This window comes from Chiloscyllium plagiosum, unplaced genomic scaffold (genome assembly GCF_037043375.1).
Source record: "Chiloscyllium plagiosum isolate Xiang-an unplaced genomic scaffold, Cpla_swu_hap1 HiC_scaffold_20, whole genome shotgun sequence".
NCBI lineage: Eukaryota > Metazoa > Chordata > Chondrichthyes > Orectolobiformes > Hemiscylliidae > Chiloscyllium > Chiloscyllium plagiosum.
In genome coordinates, this window is record NW_028270158.1 from 30,839,344 (window position 1) to 30,851,676 (window position 12,333).

The 12,333-nt window shown below is 40.0% G+C and overlaps 1 protein-coding gene across 3 annotated transcripts in view; it reads right to left on the reverse strand.

Moving 5' to 3' along the window:
* ern2 (endoplasmic reticulum to nucleus signaling 2) overlaps positions 1-12,333 on the reverse strand; it is a 119,789-nt gene that overhangs the window by 41,590 nt on the left and 65,866 nt on the right. For all 3 annotated transcript variants that reach the window (XM_043711699.2, XM_043711698.2, XM_043711703.2), the window contains exons 10-13: positions 12,080-12,239; positions 8,804-8,922; positions 1,191-1,376; positions 416-680 (exon numbers count right to left, since the gene is read on the reverse strand). In XM_043711699.2, coding sequence (XP_043567634.2) covers positions 416-680; positions 1,191-1,376; positions 8,804-8,922; positions 12,080-12,239 — 730 coding nt within the window. The remainder of the gene's footprint in view (positions 1-415; positions 681-1,190; positions 1,377-8,803; positions 8,923-12,079; positions 12,240-12,333) is intronic.

The window sequence follows — 12,333 nt, forward strand, 5'->3', positions numbered from 1 at the left end:
GGCAAACAGACAGATGGAAAGAGGCAGTGATGAATAATGAGAAAAAAGGCTGAACAGCTGCAATGAGAAGCAGACAAAATCAAGATTAAAGAAGACCATTGCCAAGAAATTATTGTTTGTAATATCAACATCGAAGCATGATGAGGCATTTTTCTCTTAGCTATTCTGTTGGAGACATAAAACTACTCCAACTATAAATTACTGGCATTAAAGGCAGTCAGGGATTTTAAATTAAGTTGCTTTGCATTTAATCTCAACTGTCATAGGCATTTCTACGTACAGTATGTAACATTGCACTTCTAGAGGTTTCAGAGTTTTCAACTTATATACAATGGCACATTGTATTGTGTCACCTCAATCTTTTCTCAAATTAAAAAGAAAATTTAAACTAGCAAAGAGAAGTTCAAATACCAACCAGCAACAATTTCATCATAGCAGGCAGTGCCATTTTGCAAATTATAGTCTTGCTGCTCTGAGGATTGGCTGCTCCTATCTTGGGCTGAGGAGTTGGATTCCTGTGGATCATTTTGGGAGACCTGAGCTGCATCTTCTGAGAATTCTGGGAAGTCTGCCCTGAGCTTACTGGCAGATTGTGGTGGCTGCTGCTGAAGCAGCTGGAATTTCTCTTCTAGGTGTTGTTCCAGCTGTTGCTGCTGTAGTTTCTGCTGTTGGTGCATTTTCTGCCACAGAAAAGATGAAAGTGAAGATTAAAAACAGACAGGGAAACTCTCATTATAGTACATTAGAGTGTGGAGTGATTAGATCCTGAGGTAAATGCTCATGATTAAAGTTAAAATCTGAATCCCCTCCAATCCCACCACACTAATTAAGAGCAAAAACATTACAGCTTGAGATCAGAATAGATAATCTACCTTCAGATCAGGTTCACTGGAGCACCAAATTAACAGACAGGATCTGGCCAGTGGGTGGGGGTGTCATTATTGCAATACCAGATAAATTAACACCAAGTTAACAAAGGGGAATTGTGGGGTGTGGATGTTGAGTGTGACATTGGGTTAATGGCAGGAAGCTCAGTGAGGCAGTGGTGATAATGGACTAAAGGAGTTCACCGGGGTACTAGTTTAATGGAGAAGAGCTGCATGGCAGGTAAATGTAACAATACACTAATGCATGCAAATTGCACCAGGATAATGGACAACATAAATCGCTGCGTAATAAAAATAACTTACTTTTGGATACATAATCAGAAACACCATCCATCCTCCTACTAGCACAGTGAATATGGCCACAGTCAAGATGTCTTGATTTCCTGATTCAGGCACAATCTCACTTGCAGTCTCATGCTTTACTTCGTTGTCCATCCGATAACTTTGGTCAAATGTTTTCGATTGTGTCTGGTCAGGCTGCATCATAAACTTAAGGAAAGCAAAAAACTATTCTTTTAAAAAATTATATGTGCTTCTAAGCTAAATTGTATTTTCTGATAAGGATTGTTTTTGTAATTCCGAAATATAGACTGTAGAGTTGGTACTTTTCCACCTATCAAAGAAGGCAAAAAGAGTGCAGATTTACCAAATTATTTCTAGGATATATCCCAGGAGTCCAAGGTTATGACAATTAATTGTGATTCAGTTCCTATTGCCTCCAAGATCTAAATACCCTTCCAGGGGTGTGGTGCTCAAAATATTTCATGTACATCCAGTGTCATCTAACCAGGGCTTTATAATCGCTAAAACATGATTTCTACCTCCTTTTGTTCTAGTCTTAACACAGGACATAGAACAGTACAACAGAGGCACCTTTGACTCACCATTTCTGTGCTGAACATGACACCATTCTAAACTAATCCTACCCACCTGCACATGGTCTATATCCCTCCGTCCTCTATATGTTCATGCAGCTATCTAAATATCTGCTTCTACACCCTCTGTGCAAAAACAAAACCTGCCTCACTCATCTCCTTTAAACTTCTCCCTTCTACCTTAAACCTAATTCCCCCAGTATTTGAGATTGACTCTACCTGGGGAAAAAAAGCTCCCAACTGTCTCCCCTATGAATGCCCCTCATAATTTTATATATATCCATCAGGTTACCCCTCACCTCTAATGTGCTAGCAAAAATAATCCAAGTTTGTCCAACCTCTCTTTACAGCTAATACACTCCAATCTATGCAACATCCGAGTAAACCTCTTTTGCACCCTATCCAAATCTCTAAACCCTTCTTAAGGCAACCAGAAATGCACACAATACTCCAAATGTGACCGAACTGAAGTCTTATAAAGCTGCAAATGTCTTGCCACTTTTATACTCAGCGTTTCGGCCGATGAAGGCATGCACACCTTTAACACCTTATCCACTTATGCTGCTACTAAATACCTCCATATATCAAAGCTCCTAAGGGTCCCTATACTTCACTTTATACTCTTACTGTGTATTTTTCTCTGCATTTGACGTCCAAAATGTATTGCCTCACATTTGTTCGAATTAAATTCCATCTGCCACTTTTCCACACAACTTTCCACTTCAACTATATCCTGCTGTATCCTTTGACAACCTTCCTAACTATCCACAATTCCCCACAATTTTCATGTTATCTGAAACTTACTGATTAGACCAGGTACATTTTCATCCAAATAACAATTATATTACAAACAGCAGAGGTCCCAGCACTGTTCCTTGCATAATATTACTGATCACAGATCTCCAGTCAGAAAAATATCCCTCCACAGTTACCCTCTGTCTTCTATACCAAACCAATTTTATTTCCAATTTACCAACTCATTGTGAATCCCATGTGACATAATTTTCTGGACCAGACTACTATAAGGGACCTTGTCAAATTCTTTAGTTAAGTCGACTTAAACAACATCCATTGCACTACCCTCAATCATCTTTGTGACTTCCTCAAAAAAGTCAATTAAATTTGTGAGACTGACCTTCCATGCACAAAGGCATGCTGACCATCTCTAATAAGTCCATTCTTTTAAAATGCGAGAAAATCCTGTCTGTAGAATCTTCTCTAATAATTTCCTTACCATTGATATAAAGCTCGCCAACTTGTAATTTCCTAGATTATTCCTGTTGCCTTTCTTAAACCAAAGAACACCATTGGCTATTCTCCTTCTGGGACCTCACCTGTGGCTACAGAGGATACAACGATCTCTGTTAAAGCTCCAGCAATTTCCTCCCTTGCCTCCCTCAGAACTCTCAGATAGATCCCATTGAGCCCGAGGGACTTTGCTACCTTAATGTTTTTCAAAACATCTAATACCTCCTTCTTAAACCGACATGCCCTAGAATATCAACATACCCCTTCCTTATCTTAATATCATCCATGCCCTTGGTGAGTACCGATGCAAAGTACTCATTCAGGTCATCACCCACCTCCTCTGGTTCCACACTTTGTCCTTGAGTGGACCTATCTTTTCCCTAGATACCCTGTTGCTCCTAATACATGTATAAAATGCTTTGAGATTTTTCTCAATCTTACTTGCCAAAGACATTTCATGGCCCCTTTTAGCCCACATAATTCCTTGTTTAAGTTCTTTTCTGCTTCCTTTGTATTCCTCAAGGGCCTTGTCTGATGTCTGTTTCCTAAACATTACATATGCTTTATTTTCCTTTTTAACTAAACTTTGGATATCTCTTGTCATCCAAGGTTCCCAAATTTTGGCATCCTCATCTTTTTAACCTCACAGGAACATATTGCTCTCAAGCTCTGATCAATAGACCTTTAAAAGACTCCCACATCAAATGCAGGTTTACCCTCAAACAGCCGCATCCTGTGTAACCTGGAATAGATCCCATCAGGTCATAGGGACTTAGCAACCTTAATGCTTTACATTTTCTCCAGTTCCTGACTACTAGTGTTGTAATTAGCATTCAATAGACAATAGACAATAGGTGCAGGAGTAGGCCATTCAGCCCTTCGACCCTGCACCGCAATTCAATATGATCATGGCTGATCATTCCTAATCAGTATCCTCTTCCTGCCTTATCTCCATAACCCTTGATTCCACTATCTTTGAGAGCTCTATCCAACTCTTTCTTAAATGAATCCAGAGACTGGGCCTCCACTGCCCTCTGGGCAGAGCATTCCACACAGCCACCACTCTCTGGGTGAAGAAGTTTCTCCTCATCTCTGTCCTAAATGGTCTACCCCGTATTTTTAAGCTGTGTCCTCTGGTTAGGCACTCACCCATCAGCGGAAACATGTTTCCTGCTGCCAGAGTGTCCAATCCTTTCATAATCTTATATGTCTCAATCAGATCCCCTCTCAGTCTTCTAAACTCAAGGGTATACAAGCCCAGTCGCTTCAGTCTTTCAGTGTAAGGTAATCCCGCCATTCCAGGAATTGACCTCGTTAACCTACGCTGCACTCCCTCAATAGCCAGAATGTCTTTCCTCAAATTTGGAGACCAGAACTCAAGGTCCAGACTTATTCTTATCCGTAACTATCTTAAAACTTGCAGAATTATGATTACTGTTCCCAAATCCCACCCCCACCCCCCACCACTGAAACTTTAATCACCTGGCCAGGCACATTCCCCAATACATTTCTAGTATGCCCTTTGGCCTATCTAAATATTGTTTCAAGAAACCTTCCATAGACACCAAATAAATTCTGACCCGGCACTAAGGGAGTCACAGTCAATATTGTGAAAATGCAGCTGCAGTCAGAGACACATTCTGTATGCATAGTCATCCCTGAATTCGGCACTGCATAGGAGGAACACAGGAGGCTAGGAATTCTGTGGTGAGTAACTGACCTCATGACTCCCCAAAGCCTGTTTACCATGTACAAGGCATAAGTCAGGAGTGTGATGGAATACCTGGGTGGATGGAGCTCCAACAACTCTCAAGAAACTTCACACCATCCATAACAAAGCAGTTTGCTTGACTGACACATCGACAAACATCCATCTTCTCCATTATCAACACTCAGAATCCACAAGATACACTGCAGAAATTCACCAAAGATCCTTAAACAATACCTTCCAAACACATGACCACTTCCATCTAGAAGGACAATGGCAGCAGATACATGAGAACACCACCATCTACAAGCTCCTCTCCAAGTCACTCAACATCCTGACTTGGAAATATATCACTGTTCCTTCACTGTCGCTGGGTAAAAGTTCTGGAATTTCCTCCCTAAGGGCATTGTGGAGCAACCTACAGTACGTGGACTGTAGTGGTTCAAGAAGGCAGCTCTCCAATAACTTCTCAAGGGCAACTAGGGACAGACAATAAATGCTAGCCAGCCAGCAATGCTCATAACCTATGAATGAATAAAAAGCATTCCACATGGACCAGCTGCTCCACCATGACTTACCCTTAAATTACTCTCTTTAGGCTTACTTCTGCCAACAAATATTAAATATCTGCTAGGGACCTTAACTTCTTATATTTTAAATACTGATTAATCTAAGCTGAAGACCAACAACAGCTGCTGAAATACCAATCAAGCTGACTTGTTGTTCTATTTTGTAACAATGTTTGTTATATTGAGCACAGATGATGTTTAATGTGACATTATTTTCAAGATTCAATGTGAATGGGATTTACGTTGTGCCATTATTTAAGAAAGGCTGCAAGGAAAAGGCTGAGAACTATAGACTAGTGAATCTGACATAAGTTGTTGGAGCGGATTCTGAGAGACAGGATTTACATGCAATTGGAAAGGCAGGGACTGATTAGGGATAGTCAGTGCGGCTTTGTGCAGTGGAAATCATATTTCACTAACTTGATTGAGTTTTTTGACGAGTTGATCAAGAAGATAAATGAAGGAAGAATGGTAGCTCTTGTCTACATGGACTTTGCAATGCCTTTGACAAGGTTCTGTGTGGTTAGGTCACATAGGATCCAGGGACAGCTAATCAATTAGATTCAACATTGGCTTGATGGTAGGAGACAGAAGGTGGCGGCAGAGGGTTGTTGTTTATTCATTCGTGGGATGATAGCATCACTGGTTAGGCCAGCATTTATTGCCCATCCCTAGTTGCACAGAGGGCAGTTAAGAGTCAACCACATTGCTATGGGTCTGAAGGCACATGTAGGTCAGACCAGGTAAGAATGGCAGTTTACTTCCCTAAAGGACATTAGTGAACCATATGGATTTTTCCGACAATTGACAATGGATCCATGGTCATCATTAGACTCTTAATTCCAGATATTTATTGAACTCAACTACCACCATCTGCTGTGGTAGGATTCAAACCCAGGTCCCCAGAATGTTATCTGGGACAATGAATTAACAGTCCAGTGATAATACCACTAGGCCATCGCCTTCCTTACATTGTTCAGACTAAAAGCCTTTGACGACAAGGATTGGTTCTGGGTCCACTGTTGTTTGTCATTTATAAGTGATTTGGATGAGAATAAAGGAGACATGGCTAGTAAGTTCGCAAATGACACTAGAATTGGTAACGTAGTGAACAGTGAACAAGGTTATCTTAGGGTACAATGAGATCTTGATCAGCTGGGTCACTGGGCTGAAGACTGGCAGATGGAGTTTAGTTCAGATGAATGTGAGGTGTTGCACTGTGATAGTATAAACAGGGCAGGAGTTACAGAGTTAATGGTAGGGCCATGGGGAGTGTTGACAAACAGAGAGACCTGGTGGTGCAGGTACATAGTTCATTGAAAGCAGCGTCATAGGTAGACAAGGTGGTGGAGAAGGCACTTGGTATGCTTGCCTTCATTGGTCACAGTGCTGAGTATAGGTGTTAGGACATCGTGTCATGGCTGTTCAAGACATTGATGAGGCCACTTTTGGAGTACTGCATGCAAACTGGTTGCCCTGCCAAAGGAAGGATGTTATTAAACTGAAAGGGGTGCAGAAAAGATTTACAAGGAATGTTACCGAGACTGGAGGGTTATAGGAGACACTGAATAAGCTGGAACATAAGAAGGCTGAGGGGTGATCTTATAGAGGTTTATAAAATCATGAGAGGCATAAATAAGATGAATAGCCAAGGTCTTTTTCCCTGGGTATGGGAGTCCAAAACTAGGTTTAAGATGAGAGGAGAAAGATTTAAAGGGGATCTGAGGGTCAACTTTTTCACAGAGAGGGTGGTGCATATAGAATGAATTGTCAAAGAGATGAGTACAATTACAACGTTTAAAAGACATTTGGATAGGTACATGAATAGAAAAAGTTTTGAGGGATATGGGTTAAATGCAGGCAAATGTGCCTAGTCCAGTTTGGGAAACCTGGTCGGCATGAATGAGTTGGATTAAAGGGTTTGTTTCTGCGCTGTATGAGGCTATGACACTAGAAGTGCATGTTTGAGTTCAGGGAAGCACATCAAGAGGCAACAATAAGATCAATAGTGTAATAATAACAGGGGATTTCAACTATAGGAAGCAGATGATTGCACTAGAAAAGGTGCAAAAGAAATTCACCAAGATCAGCTACAAAGAGAGACTAGACAGGTTGGGTTTGTATTCTTTAAAGTGGAGAAGGCCGAGGGTGCATCTGATCAAGGTGCACAAAGTTCCTAGGGACATAAACAAGGTAGATAGGGAGAATGCTTTCCCCTTTATAAATGGGTCAATAACCAGGGATCACAGTTTTAAGGTAAGGAGCAGGAGAGTTAAAGGGGATTTGATGAAAAAAAACCTTTTCACTCAAAGGATTGTGGGTATCTGGAACTCAATGCATGAAAGGGCAGTGCATGTGGGAAACCTCAAGACGATGAGCATTTGAAACGCCATAGCATTTAAGGCTGAGAGCCAAGTGCTGAACAGTTGGATTTAAATACATGGATGTTTGATGACTATCACCAGCATGATGGACCAACAAACCTCTTTGCACACTGTAAAAACTCAATGATTCTATTACAAGCCACAAGATGTCAAAATATGGATTGATTTTTGAAAAGTCATTTCCCTACCAGTAGCTATGTCTCTAGGTTGATACCAGAAATGGAGGTACGGTCTTAAGAGGAGGGATTGGGTGGATTGGACAATATAGAATATAGAAGAATGTGAGGCAATCTCATTGAAACATATAAGATTCACACAGGATTTGATGGGGAGATACGAAGCAGTTGTTTTCCTTGTGGGAGAGTCTAGGCCAAGAAGACATAATCTCAGAATAAGGGGTCATACATTTAAGACAGAGATGAAGAAGAATTTGTTCTCTCACAAGGTACTGAATCTGTGGCGTTCTTTAATGCAAAGGACTGTTGAGGCTAGGCTATTAACTATATTCAAGACTGAAATAGTCGGATTTTTAATTATAATATCCCTACAGTGTGGAAGCAGGTCATATGGCCCATTGAGTCCAAACCGATTCTCCGAACAGCATCCTACCCAGACTCACCTTATCCCTGTAAACCTGCTTTCTCTACTGCTATTCCATCTAAACTGCACATCCTGGACAGAATGGACAATTTAGCATTCCCAATCCACCTAAATTGCAAATATTTGGACTGTGGGAGGAAACCTGGAGTACCTGGAGAAAACCCACACAGATACGGGGAAAATGTGCAAACTCTACATTGATAGTCGTCTGAAGCTGGAATTAAACCCACGTCCCCAGCACTGTGAGGCAACAGTGCTAACCACTGAACCACCCGTAATGGAATCAAAGAAAAAAGCAGGGACGTGGAATTATATAATAAGCCATCATGAATGGCGAAGTAGACTTGATGGGCTGAATAGCATATTCTGCTCCTATGACTCATATCAGTGCAGGGCCAGGGTGAAAATTATGGTTTTTGCAGATGCTTTTCTTGCAAAATTGGTGCCCCTCATTCTTTTTATATTTTAAAAAACACAGAATGAAAGGTATAAATCAGCAGTGAAAAATTAAAGTGAACTGCTTGCAACATACTTCATCGAGAGTCCTGGTGTTAGTCTTTGTAGTGATGACAGTCTCTTCATTCTTCTTCAATGGATCTGGAAATGCCCTCAGGATGGTGGTATGTGCTACTGGTGGCAGCTCATGGTGACCTTCAAATAATAAAAATCAACTTGGCTATTTGATGCTTAGAAAGAAAAAGTTTCCACCATGATTCTAAATTAAAGCTTAATATACAAGCGCACACTATCTGTGAAGTTTTAACTGATCATTGCACATCTCAGAAATTTCAATTTATGCACTCATTGCTGCCATATGTCCAATTCACATAAGTTTCTGTATATATACTTAGTTTACAGAAGTCAAATTCCATTCAGTCCTTTAGATCTGTACCCAACTCACCAACTTTGCAACTACCATACGCTTCCAGCCCTACATCATAACCATTATATAAATGTAAAGAAAATTTTCAATGTAGAAGACTTTTTGTTTTCTCAGATGAGGTGAATCAATAACCCAACCTTGTGAAAAATAGAGACTTTACAGCATCCCAAATGGACCTACTGAAAGCAGGTCCCAAAACTGAAAGCAATTATGTTTTCCTAAAAACCTTGTCTCTATGCTTTCATTCAATTCCAAGACCTATGGCATGTAATATACTTGTGCATAATTACATTGACTAATATTTTAATGGAGGCTTTAGATAACAGGACCTGTATGAATAACTGCAGCAAATGCTTCCTGAATGAAGATAGGAAATATCATTTTTTAAATTATCTAATTAAAGTTTTATCACCAAAGGTATTGTAGAAAGCTTTCTAGATCAATATTGTAAATTTCAGTCTTAGTGATAATAAATGATAATGCAAAGGTGCATTCTTATCAAGTGATTTGAGTTTACCTGTGAGAGTTCTAAGTTTCCATTATGTTGTGTGTGAAGAAATGATACCTGCTATCACTCCTGAACATTGAACCTCAATTTTCTAAGACTGGACCATTTCTTATTCACACCCTCACCCTACCAGAGAAATAGTTGTTTTCTATTTACTCAATTGAAATGTCTAATCACTTCAAAAATATCTTGATTTGATCACCCTTAATATTCTGGACATCATGGGTTTGTAACTAAGTCTATGTACCTATCCTCGTGGTTTATCCCTTTTCATCTGGTATTCTGGTGAATTTGAGCTGTCCTCCTTTAAGGCCAATATATTTTTCCTGGAGCACTGTATCTAGATCTGAATACATGTTCAAGATGAAATCTGATCTGAGCATCTCAAACCACAGCAGAGTTTGCCAAATACATTCCTTGCTTCCTACACTTGGGGAAGGTTTTCTCCCCAAAACTGACTTTCTCAACTGGAGGAGATCCTATAAAGACTGTAAAACTGTATTCTCTGAGAACCTGGGAACACTTTCCATTCATGATGTTATGATCACAAAGAAACCATTAACTTTTAAAAAGAAATTCAAACCTCCACAGTTCTTAACTAAAAGGACCACTTTCCGTTCTGTTTTTAATTCCACCCAAGATGACCCCAAACATTCAACGATTTTGAGAGCTTTTCCATTTCTCCTGCGATCAAACCATGGTGTGCCACAGCTTTCAGAAATTCACATTTCTCCTTAGTTTCTAATTTGGTACTTGTAATTCCTGAGCTCCAGCTCTCTGGAGAATTCCCAGATCTCTACCAGTAGTTTTACTAGGCAGGTCTGACAATTTTAATTTCTCATTCATTTAGATCTTTGGTTGTGAGCATAGCCTCCAATCTCAATTTCTGCTAATTACTCCAATGCAGTAACACTCCTGCTTCCTAATAGCCTCTATGCTATGTTTCTAGGCTGCTATTTGATAAACCACTGTATTCTCAAGTTGACTCTTGGCAGCTCTCTCTCTCTCTCTCTCCCTGCCTGCGTCTAAGAGAAGAAATACATAAAGAATCCCAAAATAAAAGGGTATAACTCCTGCACCTTATCCTCCTGTAAGTTGATACCTGGGGCTATGTCAAATACAGATTCAAGCCAACCAATCATAATTTCCAAACCTGACCCTTTGCTCTGAAACATATTTCAATAGTTTGAAAACTTCCTTGGTTTACCATTTTCTTTTCAACCTGTCTTTGATTTGGGGAATTGTGTGATTAATGTTTTACCTCATTTAAAGCCAACTACAATCTTGCCAGACTTCTTGCCTCATTTTAAAGTCAAGAACAAGGACTACCTTATTGTTTCTCATCTCTAACTTTAATCTCTTCTGGAAAAATAAAACAGCCTTTGAATACTGATTATTTAAGAGGTGTTAACAATTTCTCAAACCCACACTTGTTTCCTTCTCGGTAGTAAGGTGGGATTCTCCTTCACCTCACTTTCCACCCCATCAGCCCTCAAGTTCAAAGGATGATCCTTCACCATTTCCACCACCTCCAACTTGATCTCTTTTCTCATCAGCATTCTGGAAGGACTATTCCCTTTGTGACATTCTGGTCCACTTCAGTAATAACCTTGTCCCCTTCCCCACGGCATTTTCCTACTCAATTGCAGAAAGAGTAATAAAGCTGTTCTTTTACCTACTGCATTCCCCCTCACCATCCGGGGCCTCAAACATTCCTTCCAAATGAAGCAGCGATGTAGTTGTACTTTCAGTTTAGTATACTATATTCATTGCTCTCACTGCAGTCTCCTCTACATTGTGGATGCCAAAGGCAGTCTGGGTGACTGCTTTGCAGAACACTTCCATTTAGTTTGCAAGCATGACCCCAACATTTAAGTCATTTGCAATTTTAATGCACCACTTTGCTCTCCAGCACACATTTCTGTACTCAACTTGCTGCAGTGTTCTAGTGAAGATGAACTCTTATTTAAGTAATTTTGTTTTATCCTTGCTGTAATTCAAAATAGCAATGGATTGTGGCAACAAAACACTTTTCACTTATCTTCAAGATACACGTGATAATAAATAAATCATTCATTCATTCAGGAAAGTGTATTGCCATTGGTCAGTGTATCATACTTTCGTTTCTTGATCAGAGGGGTTGCATGTTGGATTCTACAGCAGGAGTTTAAACTCCTCAGCTACTACTTCATTAATCTGTCTACCTTCAAAGTTAGTACTGCCCCTCCTTGATTGCTCACCATCAAGTCAGAACTCACTGGGTGTAGAAACTAGCAGTGCAAAAGAATCCACATATTATCACTGGGGATGGGGGACATGGTGCAGGCAGTGAACTTATTCTTTTTATTAAGAGTGTTCTACACTCAAAGATCTTAAGTTTCCTTGTCATTATAATAACTGGGAAATTAGTTACATACCTATGAACAACCATTGATTCTTGTCATTTCCAGATGATAGGATACTTCCCTGTGGATATCTGACATGTGTGCTTGGAGTTCTTTCACATGCACTTCGCTCCGGCACAGTGACATCATCAGTGGTAGGGCCATGAACACGGGCAATAGTAATTCCTCGTGGCTGGGGAAAAAGGGAGGAAGTTCACAAAGTTTTTTTAGATTAAAATAAGTTCCAATGCAGCATTCTCTGGAGTTGAGTAAATTAATAAAAACTA